The 17928-nt window shown below is 34.4% G+C and overlaps 1 protein-coding gene across 5 annotated transcripts in view; it reads right to left on the reverse strand.

Annotated features, from left to right (window-relative positions):
- Positions 1–2507: 2507 nt before the first annotated feature.
- The window catches only part of MRC1 (mannose receptor C-type 1), a 100439-nt gene continuing 85018 nt past the window's right edge, over positions 2508–17928 (reverse strand). For all 5 annotated transcript variants that reach the window (XM_041766162.1, XM_041766160.1, XM_041766159.1 and 2 more), the window contains 7 exons: positions 16413–16645; positions 14474–14639; positions 13286–13435; positions 6446–6559; positions 5748–5912; positions 4575–4616; positions 2508–3448 (listed from right to left, as the gene is read on the reverse strand). In XM_041766162.1, coding sequence (XP_041622096.1) covers positions 3198–3448; positions 4575–4616; positions 5748–5912; positions 6446–6559; positions 13286–13435; positions 14474–14639; positions 16413–16645 — 1121 coding nt within the window. In that variant the 3' untranslated portion in view covers positions 2508–3197. The remainder of the gene's footprint in view (positions 3449–4574; positions 4617–5747; positions 5913–6445; positions 6560–13285; positions 13436–14473; positions 14640–16412; positions 16646–17928) is intronic.

The raw sequence follows: 17928 nt of genomic DNA on the forward strand, positions 1-17928 counted from the left end.
TATGTTATCTAACCTTAGTCATTACTTTGCAATATACAGATATATCAAATCATTATGTTGTACATCTTAAATTTACACAATGTTATATGTCAACTATATGTCAATAAAGCTGAAAATTTTTTAAGATTTTATTTCTTTGAGAGACAGAGGGAGCATGAGCAGTGGGAGAGGCAGAGGCAGAAGCAGACTCCACACTGAGTGGTGAGCCCGATGCAGGGTTCAATCCCAGGACTGCAGGATCATGACCTGAGCCAAAGGCAGATGCTTAACCATGAACCACCAAGGTATCCCAAGCTAAAAAAATATCTGAAGCCTATTTCTACCAGTGTAACCACCTACTGTTATAAAATGATCTGTGTCTAGACCTCCACTGGGCTGTGGAGCACTTTTTATGGACAAGCACTGCTTCTTACCCATATTTGAATCTCCAGGGGCTCACTCAATGCCTGGCACATGTAACTGATGGTCTAGAAATATCTGAAGGATAAAGGAGCAAATATATAACTTGGCACACTAGCAAATACTGAAAAGTAAATTAAGAGTCTGCAAGTCTCTGCAAATATCAATTTTAGCTTTAGAGTTCAAGTTCCAAGCTATTCACATTGTCTATACTCAACGGCGCTGGGGCGGTGGGGGGGGGAGATATCCTTAAGAATATTCCAGCTGCTGGATTCTGATCCAAACTTGAAGCAAGTGCAAAGACACCGAGTAGAGTACTTACACATTTAATCCACCAAATAGAATTTTCTGGTTAAGAAACAAAACAACTCAATTTCAACAACCCAAACCAAAACTGTTCTCCCCCAACCACAAAATATCCTTGATATTTTAGGAGTATATTTGGATACCTGTGTAGGTATAAATGATTTAACTATTTGATTATATGTTTGAGTGGACAATGTGAATGTAAAATATAATGCTCAGCACTCTACCAAATATGGACTGCTTCTTGAAAAGGTAAGACATTTAAGTCTGAGATACATGTTTGAAGTCCAAAGTATCTTCTGTGAAGATATGGCTCTGAGTTATAATGAAAGTGACTTCTGTAAAGAATTTTTAAATCATGTTCTCTTACGTATTTCTCCTTATTTTATATTTCCAATTCACTCTTGTATTTTGAGGTAAAAAATATATATATATTAGGAAAGGGATATATAGAGAGAATATATATTATACATATGTCATATATTATACTATATATAGTATAACATATATAATATGTATAATATATATTAGTATATGTAGTATATTATATAATAAATACAGGTTATATATAACACATAGTACAGTATATATAGTATATATAATACATACTATATATACTATACATATATTATACATTAATCATAATGTATTTATAGTATAAAATTAATTATAATAGTAAAATAAATTAATTATAATATAATAAAATAATTTAGTAAAATAATATAATAAAATATGGTATAATAAAATATTTATAATGAAATAAAATTATAGTATATAAAATATATAATAAAAGTATATGTATATATAGTACATATATTCTATATAACATGGTATATATAGTATATACTATATATACTATTATATATAGCTCACTAATATTATATATTATATATATATAGTTCACTATTATTATATATAGTTCACTATATATAGCTGTGATACTACAGCCATCATTCCTGTTGGAACTTCTTCAAATGAAATATGCTTTATCCTTACCAAGAAAATGAAAAACAATATGTTTTCTATTGTTTCAGATATGAGAGGGAATCCTTTGTGCTCAGCGGGCTTTCCTCGAACTGCCTGTCACTTCTGATTTCTTTCCACCTGTTACTCATCTGAGTTGGAGTATTAGAAACTCCATCCTATTCCAACCCAATGTTCAGTTTATTCATCTTTTTTGAATTACAGACTTACCCAAAAATCTGCTATTTTCTTCCCAGGAAAAAAAGAAAGAAGCCACACACACAAATTGGTACAGCACTTTGCATGCAATTTTTGGGCGTTCCTAGATCTCTTAACACCAACCAAGGTGTCCCATCTGGAGACCTCAGGTAAGGAACTCCTGCCCTGAACCAATCCCTTGACAAAGGCAAGGATGAACTGATAGTGTGGTATGTGTATGAGATGCAAAATCTCTAAAGTATTACATAGTGCACAGGAAGCTTTATCTAAGGCAACATTTTTAAGGCAAAAAAGAATTATTAAAGTGAAAAAAAAGATATTTAGAAACCTAATTCTCAATAACAGTGCCTTTGTTGAATTCTGACTTGAATCAGTGTTACAGAGGGAGATCTGGGAAAATCATGCAAGTCACTATGAGAAAAAATTCATTTTATACCTGGTGTTTTAGCGACATATTTTTTTTCCGAATAGACGGGGGGTTTAAAGAATTCCTCTTGCTGATCATACTGTTTATTTTCAGAGTAAAGTATCAAGTAAATAGATAAATAAGTCACACTTAAAAGAAATTTTACATTTACCAAGATCACCAAGATACAAATATATTAAAAATAGACCTTGTCTTTGATGTTTATTTCACATTATCTAAGTACATTCAATTATGCAAATTTACATTTTTATGTCACATCTTTGCATTCCTGATATACATACATATAACAGGACAAAGAACACGTTTGCAAGATTCAGCCTGGAAAACCCTGCTCCGGGCAAACAAGATTCTCAGCTGCCTCATTCTTTCTGCAGGTGTACAAATATAATTCCAAATAACTGAAGTAAAACATCAAGATTGGTAAGAGAAAAATGTGACTAAATTTTCATGCCACCTGAGGATATCTGTACTTGATTTTTTCATCAATGGTCTTCTAATTACTGAATTACAAGTCAATAGGTAACATTTCTTTCTTTGGGAGCTCCTTAAACTATTTCAGGAATCTTAGGTATTTGGGGTTCTCCTAATCCACAGGCGGTTGACACTAGCTGCACATCAGTGATGCTTAAATGTTGGCATTCTTGTGCTGTGTATTCACCTAAGATATTTTTTAAAGTGGTAGTCAATATCCTTATTCTTCATTTGTGAATATACCATGCCAGGCTAGAAAATGAGCAATTATTTCTTCAATTAGGCAAAGGAAAAGGACAGGCCAGTTCAATACAGTACTAATTTTAAAGGAAACAATCACATTGAATTAAAGACCTTAACATTTTAGTTATCATGTTATAAAATTCAAAAATACCTAAATCACATTATGATACTAGATGCCTGCATGTTCATTCTGTTCAATGTTGCCCACGAGATCTTTTGTGTCACTAGTTCCTGGACTCGATCTGCTGTTAAAATAGAGAGTGTTTTCAAAAGTGTTCTCTTGAGGTAAGTGCACATGTCTTTTCTTATGAAAGAAATATGCAGCGAGGCCAGCACCCGTTATGATTAGGAGGACCACCATCACCACGACTCCTGCCATGCTGGAAGACGGCTTGAAAGGGTCCATCTTCCTTGGGTCAGCTAGAAATAAATAAAACCATGAGGATAAAGGTGGAGGGAGGCAAAAGGTAGAACACTATGGAGAAGAGTACAACTTTCTTTTTTGGAAGGCTAAAATGTATCAGTGTCCTTTCATGTCCAATATTCATTGACATTTGTCAGATAGAATTGCAGGGCATGAAAACAAGTCCATGTAAAGGATTATTTTCAATAATAAGATTATTATACAGCTGCAGGAATATTTCATCTATCAATGTTTATTTTGTTTTTTAAAGGTTTATTGACTTGAGAGAGAGAGTGAGTGTGAGCGAGAGTAGGGGGGAAAAGGTAGAGAGAATCTCAAACAGACTTTGCACAGAGCACGGAGCCCTGCACAGGGCTCGATCCCATGACTCATGAGATCACAATCCAAACCAAAACCAGGAGTCAGATGCTCAACCAACTGAGCCACCCAGGCACCCCAATTAATCAATGTTTTAAAATATTTACACCTGTTTCAAAACAATTTAAGGCTGTTCACAAATACATCATATGAAGATAAAGAGAATAGTAATTATGATGATTTTTTAAAAAATGCAAGGGAGAAAATTAGGGAAAAGAGAAAACAAGAGTAGTGGGAATCTGAGCTCATGAGTATAACTAGCTAACAAACAGCACCTAGGAGGTTAATAAAGAGGTTGAAGACAAACCATAAATCATACTTTTGAGTTTTTTTAGCTGCCAACAAAATTGGTGAAATAAGATCAGTTACCTGATTCAAGTTGTCTATTAAAAAAAATTTAAGCTATTGCTTTTAAAAAAGGTAAAAAAAACCCCACAAGGATTCCTGAGAGAAATCTCTCTCGAGGTTTTCACAAGGCACCTCTGTAATGCAGCAATGTCTTCAATAATATCTATGGTAAAAAAACACCAATCCAGTGCTTGCTTTGGCCCCACATATACTAAAAACACCAACCTGACTCTAAGGTCTGCTTTCCTAGAGCATCATTCAAGCAAGACTGATGACGCAATGGCAAAGGCTAAAGTAGCCCAAGCAATTCTACTGAGAGTACAGGGGGTGTACGAAGGGATCATTATGGTTTTTTAAATGAGCAAACCATATTGATATATTACTAACAGAGAACTTAAAATTTCATATTGTTCTTACCTTTTGTTGCAATTAATGTGTGAGTAGGCTCAGCATCAATAACTGTGAAATAAAAAAATAATTAAATATTTACAAAAACCCATAATAATTTCATACAGATAGTGACTATTATGTGGTTCACAAATACATGGAATCCTCCATATTTGGTTCATGATGGATGGTATGATATATATGGATAGACAATAGATGATACATAAATAGAATCTACGAGACATATATACATATATATGTATCTATCATCTATCTATCCATCTGTCCATCTGTCCATCCATCCATCCATGCATGCTGCATCAGAATCCTAGAGCTATAGGAGTTTAAATACAATGAAATTCCTGAAAATATAATCCACCGAGTTGCATTTGACCCACTGATACTGACCCTCAAAATTTACCCAATCTATCCAAAAATAACGTATTCTAATCTAGCTATTTTTGAAGCCTAAAGTACCATAAGGCATTGGGATGAAAAGTAAAATAAGATTCTAACGCCACAACAAAGTGTCTCAAACAGAGTTTTAAAAGCCTGAAGAACTACACACAATTCCAAAATAATAAAATCTACTGAGGATAGACTCTTAATTTATCTAACTCACTTATTTAAATCTATTATCTAATTAATAATTTCATCTTTTGGGAAGGATATTGTGTGAAGTGGAATGGCATAAAAATAGTCTTAACGTCTAGACAATACCACATCACGGGTATGTAACACTATTAATTCCCCCAATCCCTGTCCTTACATAGTCTGCCACCTAATCTCAGAAGGAGATTTAATTGGTCTTACATGATTTATTCTATACTAAGTTCTGATTCCTCGGCAGAACCCTAATCCCTTCTGGTTTAGTGGAGATGACTATTTTAACCCCTTTTCCTTTTATGCTGTAAGACTTTTAAGCTGGTTCTCCAAACCGCCTGGAACTCCACAGTCTATATGCATGGGCATCCCCTCCCAAATGTACTGATAAACCAAAATCATTACATCAGCTAAGAAGACAGAGTATGCTCACTTGGAGCTGCAGCCAACAGCTGATCACTAGGGCAGATTGGATTTTTCACTTACAAAAGGGGAAAATTTGCAAAAGACCTATAATCGTATTATAATCCCACACATGACCCCCTAATATCTGAAAGAAATGCTGTGAACATGTGTACTGCAAGGAAAATTCTTACTGACTTTTTGGTCTTTTACAAATATATCCTTTGTAGGAAGAACAGTGAATGTTATTCCAAAATCCAGAAGATGCAGACAAAGCCACACAATCATTTCGTTCACCAGAGGGATCTCCTGTGTTCCAGTTGACAAAGGAGACTGGATTGTTGTTTATCCAAAGCCACATTCCTGATGATCAAATAAAGTCAATAAACACAGAAGTTAAAAGTCACTCTAAAATAAATTCAGCCTATTCATACAAAATTTCTATGCATCTTGTATCATATAATAATCAATAGTTGTTTACAACTAGACTTTTAGTATGCAAGAGCATAATAATAACCAGTTGCTACAGAGAAAACAACAGAAAAGAATATGTTTCTTACATAGCTTTAGTTGAAAATGTATTCCTACTTAGAACAAATAGATATGCTTTATCCTTCCCTAATTTTTTTTCTGGCAAAAGATAGAAACTATTTTTTCAAGCTTCTTAAACTACCTTAGCTGCGGAAAACACTCTTTTAACCAACAACTTTCAAGATAGCATAACATGTGAGTCATTTAAAATTTCAGTTCTTATTTTAAATGAAAATATAAGTTTGAATTTTCAAACTCTTCACAAGTCAATCATTATTTAAGGCAAGACTTTCTGGAACAGAAAACTTGTTTTGCACAGAACATTTTGAAATATTTGTTATTAAATTATTGTTCTGCAAAGTCACCTTCAACATTTCTAAACAATCCTATCCAAAAGTTGGTTTTGCTTTGAAGTGGCTCTACTCGATAGGACAGAAAACTTGATTCAGCAGCACTTTCAATGGAAACCAAAGAGGAACCTGTAAAGTATAAAAAAAACAATGTGATGGAACTGCATTTAAGGAACGAAAAATATTTTTATAAGGACAGTATTGATAGTAACTAGAGCAACAAAAATCACCCCAACATCTCCACTTAAGGGGAAGGATTTCAAAGAGTGGACATTTGACTTCTCAAAATTTCAGTTTCCCTTCTGAAAATCTGATTTTCAGGGTGTGCCTGGCTGGCTCTGTTGGTTAAGTGGCTGACCCGTGGTTGCAGCTCAGGTCATGACCTCAGGGTCGTGAGATTGAGCCCAGGCACTGGGCTCCACGCTGCATATGGAGTCTGCTTAAGATTCTCTCTTAAAAAAAATGTTTTTTTAAGCATAATTTTTGTACAAGCATTGAATGAGTTGTGGCAGGATACGCAAAGACCAGTAGGACAATGTGTCTTTTCTTTTTTTTTTTCTTTCTGAAAACTGTTTCAATGTTTCATAGGCACTTCAAGCTCCACATGTACAAAAGGAAATGCATAACATTTTTGCCTAGAAATCTTATTTCTCTGTAGCTGTTTGCATGTTAGAGAGCAGCAGCATCTTCCCACTTGCTCAAGCCTGAACGTGCGAGTCATTCTTGACTTCCACCTTTTCTGATGCCTGTGCCTAAATTCTGCTGATTTTGCTATTTAAATATTTGTCACATCTGCCTGCTTCTCTCTGTTTCTATTACTTCTACCTTAAGAATGGCCACTAGCATCTCATACTCAAATTATGGCCGTGACTTTTGGGGTAGACATAATCTAAGATGGCTCACTTTGATCCTTGCCTCCTAATATTACACATTTATGTAACATGCCTCTTCTTGAGTGTGGGTTTGGGTATAGTGACAGGTGTGTGAGTGAATTCTTTTATTTGAATATATCTGACACACAATGTTTCATTAGTTTCAGGCATACAACTTAGTGACCTGACAAGTTTACACATTAATTACGCTATGTTCACCACAAGTGTAGTTCCCATCTGTCCCATCACATCACTATTAGAATACCACTGCATTCCTTATGCTCTGCTTTTATTTCCTTTACTTCCTCATTCCATAACTGGAAGCCTGTATCTCTCCCTTCCCCCACTTCACCCACTTTGCCCAAACCTCTACATCCCCTTCCCTTTGGCAACCATCAGTTTGTTCTTTGTATGTAGAGATCTGATTTTGAGTTTTGTTTGTTTATTCTTTTTTATATTCTATTTATGAGTGGACTCATATGGTATTTTTAGGCTTATTTCACTTGCAAAATACCCTCTAGGCTACGCATGTTCTCTCAGAAAAAGCACAAACTTATCCTTTTATGGCTGTGTAATATTCCATGTTTTCCTTATCCATTCATCTACTGATGTACCCTTAGTTGCTTCCATGTCTTAGCTATTATAAATAATGCTGCCATAAACAGTGGGGTGCGTATATCTTTTTGAGATGGTGTTTTTGTTTTCTCTGGGTAAATACCCAATAGTGAAATTATTAGATAATATGATAGTTCTATTTTTATTTTTTGATACATTTCCATACTGTTTTCCATGGTGGCTGTATCAATTTACATTCCCACCAACAGTGCATTAGGGTTGCTTTTGGGCAACACCTTGCCAACACTTATTATTTATTTTCTTTTTTATTTTAGCCATTCTGACAGGTGTGAGGTGATACCTCATTGTGGCTTTGATTTTTATTTCCCCAATAGAAAGTGATGTTAAGCATCTTTTCACATGTCTGTTGGCCATTTGGATGTCTTCTTTGGAAAAATGTCTATTCAGGTCATCACAGAGTATGTCCTAACAAGGTTATGTTATCTACACTATACTATCAGGAGATAGATGGATATATTACAAGAGAAAATAAATACAATATGTAATTGACATGTCAAATAAGGAGATTTGTTTTAGGTGGAACTAAAGGGAAACATAGAGAAAACAGAATTTAAGATATTAAGAAGCATAGGATTTCAAGTGGAAAGAATAAAAAATAATTCCAAGAAGAGAAGGAATAAGAGAAGAGTCAGAGAGAGGGGAGAATAGAGCTTCTTTAAGAACATGGCATACAGATACATGGATTCCTCCATATCTGTTTTATGATGATATGATACAAACAAATGATGGAACGATAGATCTGACTATTGCGAGGAACTTAGAGTGTTAAGAGATGTCTGTTTGGCTGGACTAATCTGGTTACAGGTGAAAAAGGCTTGAGTTAGGCCTCATTGTAGATGGAAAGAGATTGGTATTCAGGGTAGTGATAAAGAACACTTAGTTTTTTTTAGGCAGCAGAATTAATTATTAATCCTGTTGTTAGGTATAGGACCGTACAAAGTAAAAAGAGAGAGGAAAACTGAAAGCCTGGTTAGATTACTATGGCATCAACATCTCACATTACATTAGGGTTGACTCAGTGTCAGCATTAGAGTTTATAGTAAAATATATAGCTTTATAATAATAACAACTAATATATTTTAAGCACTTCATGTCAGACATTTCACATTGGGCTTTACAAGTATGATCTCACTAGGAATTTACAACCACCGTTTTAAATGAACACTACTGCTACTCTACTTTATAGATAAGGAATGAAAATTACAGAAGGTAAGTAATTGGTCAAGATCCCAATGATAGTAGTGAGCTGAGTCATAGCATGATCCAGGCATTCTGAATCTCAAATGCTACACTTAACCATGTGCCTGCATCCCATGTTACTGCGTCCTGGTTGATCCTCTTGATGATTGCTTTTATTGTATAATTATATATTCCATTGTTTAATATATTTCAGAGATAATAATCATTTCAAAATATTTGTGACATGCTTTGATAAATGAGAATCATTTATTTTATTTACAGGAAAACATAGTCACCTAAAATTGAAAAAAATGTTTCCCATATTCATTGCAAGTTTTTTCAAAAAAACACTTAGCAACATGAAGGAAAAAAAAATTTTAATTAAAAAATTCCAAAGCAGACTTTGGTGGCATCATAAAGAATGGCAGAGTAAGTATCCATCAAAATCCTCTCCTCTACAAAAGTGGTAAGAACCCTGAAAAATTTCAGACCCCTAAAAATTAAGCAACAGTTGTAACAATACAGGAGGTATTTATATAAAAAATATTCAATCTTTGGATGAAGTGTGAGATTCATGGTGTTTAACTTGTTCTAATTTCATTGCCTTATCTTCAGGTTTCTGTTTACCTTAAAAACAACTGGCACCCAAATCACAGTGAAAACCAGCAGCCCAGAAGCCATTGGAATAGTCAGAATGGGGTTGGAGCTTTTTCAAAGTCTCAATTCAAAAATTTTCCATTATTTTATCTCTCTGACAGTTCTGTGGAAAGTCTCACTTGCAGAGCTTGGCTTTGCTTGTCCTAATTCAAAACCCAACAGTGTAAACAGCCTTCTTTCTGAGGGAATTATTCAAAAACTATCAGTGGCAACTGTCTAACATCATAGACACCTGAGGCAGGGATCACAGTTGAGGAAAAGAGGATAACAAAGAATAAAAGCATAAAAGGAAAAATGGGAATAAAATGACCATATTGAGCTCCAAAAAACTTTGATCCATTCTAGGGAATCTAGAAGGCCACAGACATGCACTAGAGTGTGTACACACCCAGGACTACATGCCTGCTTATGAAAAATTTGAGGGATTCCCAAGCTCTCACCCCTGACTGACCTTGAGGGTCTGCACAAACAGGAAGTGAGGACTAAGACAGAGTTGTAAGCTAGCTGAATGAGTATAGAAGGCAGTATTTTCAGGCAGAGTCCCTTAGGAAAATCTGGGAAACATATTGGTTTTAAGAATTTAAGAAATCTGTTCCCAATCATTAGCTGACCACTAAACTAGCTAAGCAGTGACTACAGTGACTACACATGAAAAAAAAATACAATCTTTACAGAATTAATGATAGAAAATCACTAAACCAGAAAAAAAAAAAAAAAAAGAAAACAGCAACAACAGCATACTCTGGAATGGAAAGAATCTCATCTCCAGAGTTGCCCATATTATTTAAAATGTCTAGTTTTCAACAAAAAATTACAGGAAATGTAAAAAAAAAAAACAAACCCAAGAAATTATGGGCCATACCCAAGGAAAAAAGCAGTCAATATCAACTGTTTCTGAGAAAGCCACACCTTCAGTTTACCAAAGACTGAATCAGCTATGTTAAAGAAATGAAGGAAAATGTGTAAAAAATGAACAAAAAAGTATGAGATAATGTCTCACCAAATGGAATATTAAGAGAGAGATAGAAATTATTTCTTAAAATTCAGGAGATGAAAATTATAACAATTGAAAGGAAAAATTTACTAGAGTAGCCTAACAGCAGCTTTGGTTAAGCAAAAGAAATAACCGAAAACCATGGAAATAGGTAAATTGAAATTATCCAGTCTGAATGATGGGGGAAAAACAGAAAAATTTACAGAGCCTCAAAGATTTGTGGGACATAATCAGGTGTATCAAAATATACATAATGGGTGTCTGAGAAGGAGAGGAAAAAGAAAGAAGCAAAAAGAATACTTGAAGAAATAATGGCCAAAAATTCTGAAATTTGATGAAAACCATTAATGCATACATCTAGGAAATTCCACATCTATTTAAGCTCCAAGTGGGATAATTGCAAGGAAATTCATATTGCAAACTGTCAAGATAGAGATTCTTAAAATCAGCAAGAGAGAAGTGACTCATTGTGCAAAAGAGATCCTCAAAAAAAACTGGCACTGATTCCTCAACAGAAACCATGGAGCCTAGAGGGTGATGCATAAGATACTCAAAAGGCTGAAAGAAAACAATTATTGACCAACAGCTTTCTATCCAGCAAAACTATCCTTCAAAAATGAGGGAAAAATTAAGACATTTCCAGATACAAAAAAATGGAGATAAATTATCACATGGAGAGAAATTATCACAAGCAGATTTACTCTACAAGAAATACTAAAGAGAGTTCTTAAGGCTGAAATGAGAGGATACTTGACAAAAACTCAAATCCACATGAAGATATAAAAAGCACTAGTAAAAACACCTATGTAAGTAAGAATATGACATATTAATTTATGTATCGTTTATAACTCATTTTTAAAATTTTACATGACATAAAGACAACTACATAAAGTTAACAATTATAAATCTGTATTGATGGGCATACAATATATAAAATACGTTTGTATGACAATAGTAACACAAAGCATTGTGGAGGGAATAGACTTATATAAGTGCAAAAATTTTATGTATTATTAAAATTACATTTATATTAATCTGAACTAGATTGTTGCATATTCAAGTGGTAATTATCAGCCCCAGGTCAACCATTAAGGAAATAAACTATATATATATATATATAGTAAATAATTAATAAGAAAATTTAAATGGTATACTACAGAGCATGAAAATAGGGAAATGCTGGCAAAAGGGTAAAATGTTTCACTTATAAGATAAATAAAGTTTTGGGATAGAAATGGATAACACAGTGACTACAGCTGATAATGCTGTATTGTATAATTGAGATTTACCAAGAGAGTAGAAGTTAACTGTTCTCACCAGAAAAGAAAAAAAAAGTAAATATGTGATATGATGGATGTGTTAATTAACTTGATGGTGACAATCCCCTCACAATATACACCTATATCAAATCATCATGTTGTAATGATGTAAATCATCATGTTGTACACTAAATATGTGATATGATGGATATGTTAATTAACTTGATGGTGATAATCCCTTCACAATGTACACCTGTATCAAATCATCATGTTGTAAATGATATAAACATCATGCTGTACACATTAAATGTCTCATAATTTAATATATTAATTATACCTCAATAAAGCTAAAGGGAAAAAAAAAGCCTAAAAGGAAAAATACAAAATCCAAGGTTGACTTTTTTTTTTTTTTTTTTTTTTTTTTTTAATTTTTTTATTTATTTATGATAGTCACAGGGAGAGTGAGAGAGGCAGAGACACAGGCGGAGGAAGAAGCAGGCTCCATGCACCGGGAGCCCGATGTGGGATTCGATCCCGGGTCTCCAGGATCGCGCCCTGGGCCAAAGGCAGGCGCCAAACCTCTGCGCCACCCAGGGATCCCCAAGGTTGACTTTTGAATGAATTCTAGGAAATGAGAATAAAGCTCTTGTATGAATATATATATATATATCACTATTGGATAAAGAACAATGACATACAACATAATCAAAATTTTAAAAAGAATAATTCAACAGTTTTTTAAAAAGTAGGATTTAATTAAGTATTTTTAAATGCAATCTGAAAAATTAATTTTAACATTTTTATTTTGAGAGGAAAATTATCCATCTCTGTCATGTCTTCTTGAGTTTTGTTTTGTCTTTCTTCACATATAAAATAATCAGAACTAAAGGCTTTTCTATTAATGGTAAAGCAAATGACTCTTGGGCATTTGTCGAACCTGAGCTTATAGTGATAAGAGCTGAACACAACACTCTGAGAATGACAATCCCAACAATTGAGAATATTAGGACAGAAAGTAAGGAAGACTTATCCAGCAGATGATTACTTTCTACTGTAATTCTTTAAAATTTTGAGTCCACGATGTTATAAATTATATTTGTGTGGGACATGATGTTGACTATTCATTCTGTTATAAAATACAGAGAAAAATAAACAGGTATTTTTGCATTCCATATGATTTAAATGTACAGTGTTGTTCATATCATGGTAGTCCAGAATAGGTGATTATGGGATTTTTTAGAGTAAATGTGACACTTACCCATTCGGAGGCATTCCAGAGACGCTTGACCCCAGTTTCTTGTAAATGAAGATTCAATATAGTAGCAGTGACCGTGGAAAGGAATCCACGCTGTGTGCTCGGACTCTGGGCATCTGCCAGGCAGTTGTGGGGGTTCGGTGGCAGGGATTTCTGTTAATAAAATGACATTTAAAATAAAATAAAACCTGAGGTTTCTATATTAGCAGCTAAGAAAAATTTCATCGCCAATCATTATTTGTAAAAAGTTCTAATGGTAATCATTTGGATCTGCCATTTTTTGTTATTGGGTGTTCTTTTTACTTTATCTTTTTGTTTTCATTTTAAATATATTTCAATAGACTGTATTCTGGTAGAGTAGAAATCACAGTCATAATGAAGAAGGCAGATCTATAAATACTTACAAAGATGTTACGTTCCTTAAAAAGTCACCTAAATATAATTTGCAAAGCGTGTCCCCCTTCAAGACACTCTTTTCTGGAACCCTAACCCCTATTAATGCTTGTTAGCTATGACTGATGTCTGTGATATAACGAAATGTGACCATGAAAATTCTAGAACTTTATCCCTGTCCACTTCTAAGACTGTATTCTAAGAAAGCTAAAGCCATAAATCACTGACTCTGCTTAATCTATATGGATTCTGATAAAACTATTTTGATACAGTTGTACTGTCAACATAAAAAGTCATCATAATTTCCTGACAAATCTGACATCAGAGATTCAGAGGATAATCTCAACAATAAAAATTCAAAAATCTACAAAGTGCAAAGAAACTCTAGCAATGAAGAAAATTTTCGACCTCCATTATTTGCCTCTTTATATATTTGTTTATTACCAAGTCAGCCTTTCATTAGGTGAAGGGATATGTTCTGTTATCTACTCTTAAGATACCTAAGACATGTTACGGTTGGGATCCCTGGGTGGCGCAGCGGTTTGGCGCCTGCCTTTGGCCCAGGGCGCGATCCTGGAGACCCGGGATCGAATCCCACATCAGCCTCCCGGTGCATGGAGCCTGCTTCTCCCTCCGCCTGTGTCTCTGCCTCTCTCTCTCTCTCTCTGTGACTATCATAAATAAATAAAAAATTAAAAAAAAAAAAGACATGTTACGGTTTAATAATGTCAATAATGGTGTATATTAGCTCATTGAGAAAATATCAGATCCCTTGATTGGCTTTGTGTACTTGATTACCATCTGATCTTTTGCAGAGAAAATAAAAACTTTCATTGCAATACGCTGTCTTCCAGTGACCATCAATATCCAGATAAACACATGCTGATTTCAATTTGGGCTCATCAGCAGCCCAATTGGTGTATCTCATCCTCCATTTATCTGTCCAAGCATACTCATTATTGGTCTGCAAAGACAAAAAAAAAAAAAAAAAATTAACATGGAGTCTTGTTTATTTAGAAAACACCAAGAGAACCAAGTGAGGAGTAGAAGTATATTTAAGACTGTGATTTGACAAATCTTCAACATTTGAGAACAAAAAGGACATTATAAATCATTTCTACCAACTTAAATTCAGTTTAATGTCACCTTCCTTTTATAAAGACCCTTGGACTTCTCCATAAAGACATCCTTGAAAGCTAATTTGTAAAACATAGACTTAAAAAAACCCCTATGTTGGGGCAGCTGGGTAGCTCAGTGGTTGAGTGTCTGCCTGTGGCTCTGGTCGTGGTCCTGGAATTGAGTCTCACATCAGGCTCCTCATGGGAGCTAGCTTCTCCCTCTGCCTATGTCTCTGCTTCTCTCTCTGTCTCTCTCATGAATAAATAAAATCTTATAAAAAATAAAAGTAATTATAAATGTCGTTATAGTGGAAATGTTGTTTAATCATTCTAAAAATAAATAAAAGCCTATTCAAACTCATGAGAGAATTGTGACCATGTCTATAAGAAGAAAATGAGTGAACTATCAAGCGAATTAATTACTAAAATTAGAGTCAACATAGACATAAAAATGTCCTGCCTAAGCTTAATCACAGAAATCATTATGGAACTACTTACTTTTAAATATTCAGTTCCCTACTTAGGAAGTTCTCTGCCCATAAAGTGTACATTTTGATCTCTGTAGCACAGCATTAGAAGCTCTATCAAATCTGACATCAACCTACTTTCCAGTTTTATCTCCTTCTGTCCATTTCTCTCATCTTAGTACTCCTTATGTTCCACCATCCCAGACCATATCTATAAAGTCCACTTTCCCTAAGAAGCCTTCTTGGCCCTCTTTTCTGACTCAACTGATCTCTTTCCTCTCCTCTTTAAGCACTTTTATAGACTTCTCTTCAACCTTTCTGATCTTGTCTCTCTTAGTTACTTGTAGAAATCTCTATTTCTTCTACTAGGAAGTTTGCTGGCTGACTAGATAAGTGGATGGAGGATGGATGGGTCACAGACCATCAGAGAAGGCTCATTTTAAGAATATTTTGGCAACTCCATCACCACTCTTAGTTCTGTGCCCCCACCCCCACCCCAGTTCTCTGCCAACCTGCCTTTTTCTTTTATGGAACACAGAGAATTGACTGCAGTGAAATTCTTCACACAACTTTAGGACTGATAACTCTAGAATGGCTTGCCACAGAAAATAAAAAGTATCCTTATCATCTAGGAACTATGCCTCTGATCTGGTTTCTTAATTTCCATGGCACAGCTATAATTATGACACTAGAAAGAAACAAGTTAATGAAAAAGGCTTAGATGCAGAATCTAAGTTTAACATTCAAAAGCAGAATTAAAGTTAATATAAGTTATATAAATCTTAGTTTGATTTCTGACACATATCACTAGCTTGCTAGATCCTTGAAGGCATTGGATCCTCGCAAGATTGGATCTAATTCACATTAGCATCACTCACATTGCCTGGCTCAGCGTCTTGCAGTTATATGTAAGACATAAATAAAGAAATAAAACTTATTTTAATTGATTGATTAATATAATTAATTTAAATTTAAATACATTTTATAGTATATAATTTGATTCATTTAATAAATTGATTTAAATTAAGTTTATTTAAAATAGATTCATGTAAAACATTTTATGTAAATATTCAACAGAATGAACAGAAAGAGAATCATGCTTAATCACAATTTATCAATCATGTCAAGTCACACATGTTTCCAGTATCTTACCAAGTTACTGTTCAGGGCGATCCACACAGGTTCATTAAATCTTTGCATTTGCATCCATACAAATGCATTGCTATAGGGATCTAGAATGCTAGCAATAAGGGAAGTGTGAAGCTTGCAATACTTCTCTGCTTCATGCCACTCTAACTTTAATTTCACGAGTGAATAATTACTTTCCCCATATTTAATAAAGCCATCTGTTGGGATTGTTGTTGGAGAATTAGGCAAGGAAGAGTCTGGAATAAAAGATTTGTTTTTATTAGCATTATCAATAAACATTACTTTGAGTGTTAATGGTACATTATATCTATTACCATATCTCATATATTATAAAAATAATCAGGGTAGCATAAATCTAAACCATCAGGTGCTAAAACTATTTCCATGAGTCATTTCATACCAAACACCAAAAAAAGCTCTGTTTTTTTAACCAGTATGTCTGGTTGAATGAAATAATTTCCAAATTGTATTTAGATCATTAATATAGATATGTAATCAAGTTTCTAAACTATATATAAAAAAAACCAAAAGGCTTGCAAATTCAATGAGATCTAGTATCTGAATGAAAGAAACAACACAGTTTAATTCCATCAATTAAAAATATCTATCATCCTGTCATTACTAATCTTTAGTTTTACCATCTTGGGCATATTTCAAGGTTATCAACCATCTTCTTCCCCCTCCTCCATCTGTTACACCCAATGCATGAATTTGCATCTATTTGTATCTATTTGACTCAACCTGTTCATAAAGTACCTTGAAGAGGCTGCTTTAAGTTCTGGCATGAGGCCAGATACCAGCCCTGGGTTCATTCAACCTTTATCCCAGCATAAGGCTTTTCTCCTACTGATGATTGTCAATGCCTTTCATCCTGTACCCTCATATCTCAACCAAACTGACTCAGGGGCTGGAGCCCTTTTAAGCCAGAGTCACTTTGACTTTCTGAACTCTTCCTCAGTCTTCTAGCATGGGTTTCTAACGGCTGTTTGGGCCCACCCATTCTTTGTGACACTGTCAAGACCCCCCCCCCCAAAAAAAAGACCTTCTTTCTGGGCCCCTTAATAGATGGCCTAGGGTGAGAGGTTAGCAAATGACAACCATAAGGTGAAATCTGTTGTCTGTTTTTGTAGCCAATGAGCCAAGAATGGCTGGACCAAAAAAAAAAAATTTTTTTTTTCAAAGAAAAAGATTTTGTGACATGTCAACATTGTATGAAATTCAAATTTGTGTCCATAAATTGAGTTTTATTGGAACACAGCCACAGTCACTTATTTAATGTTGTCTGTGATTGCCTAGTATCACAGCAGAGTTGAGTAGTTGCAACAGAGAATGTACATTTACAGCCTAAAATATTTATCATGTGTCTCTCTACAAAAAAAAAAAAAAAAAAAAAAAAAAATTTGCCAATCCCTAGTCTAGGATTCTAGATGTCCTTGCCTACCAATTTTGTCTTGGCTAATTCTCAGACATGCTCCACTATATACGGACCTAATCTACCATCTGCCTTGTTCTGTCACTG

Source organism: Vulpes lagopus, chromosome 8 (genome assembly GCF_018345385.1).
Source record: "Vulpes lagopus strain Blue_001 chromosome 8, ASM1834538v1, whole genome shotgun sequence".
NCBI classification, from domain to species: Eukaryota; Metazoa; Chordata; class Mammalia; order Carnivora; family Canidae; genus Vulpes; species Vulpes lagopus.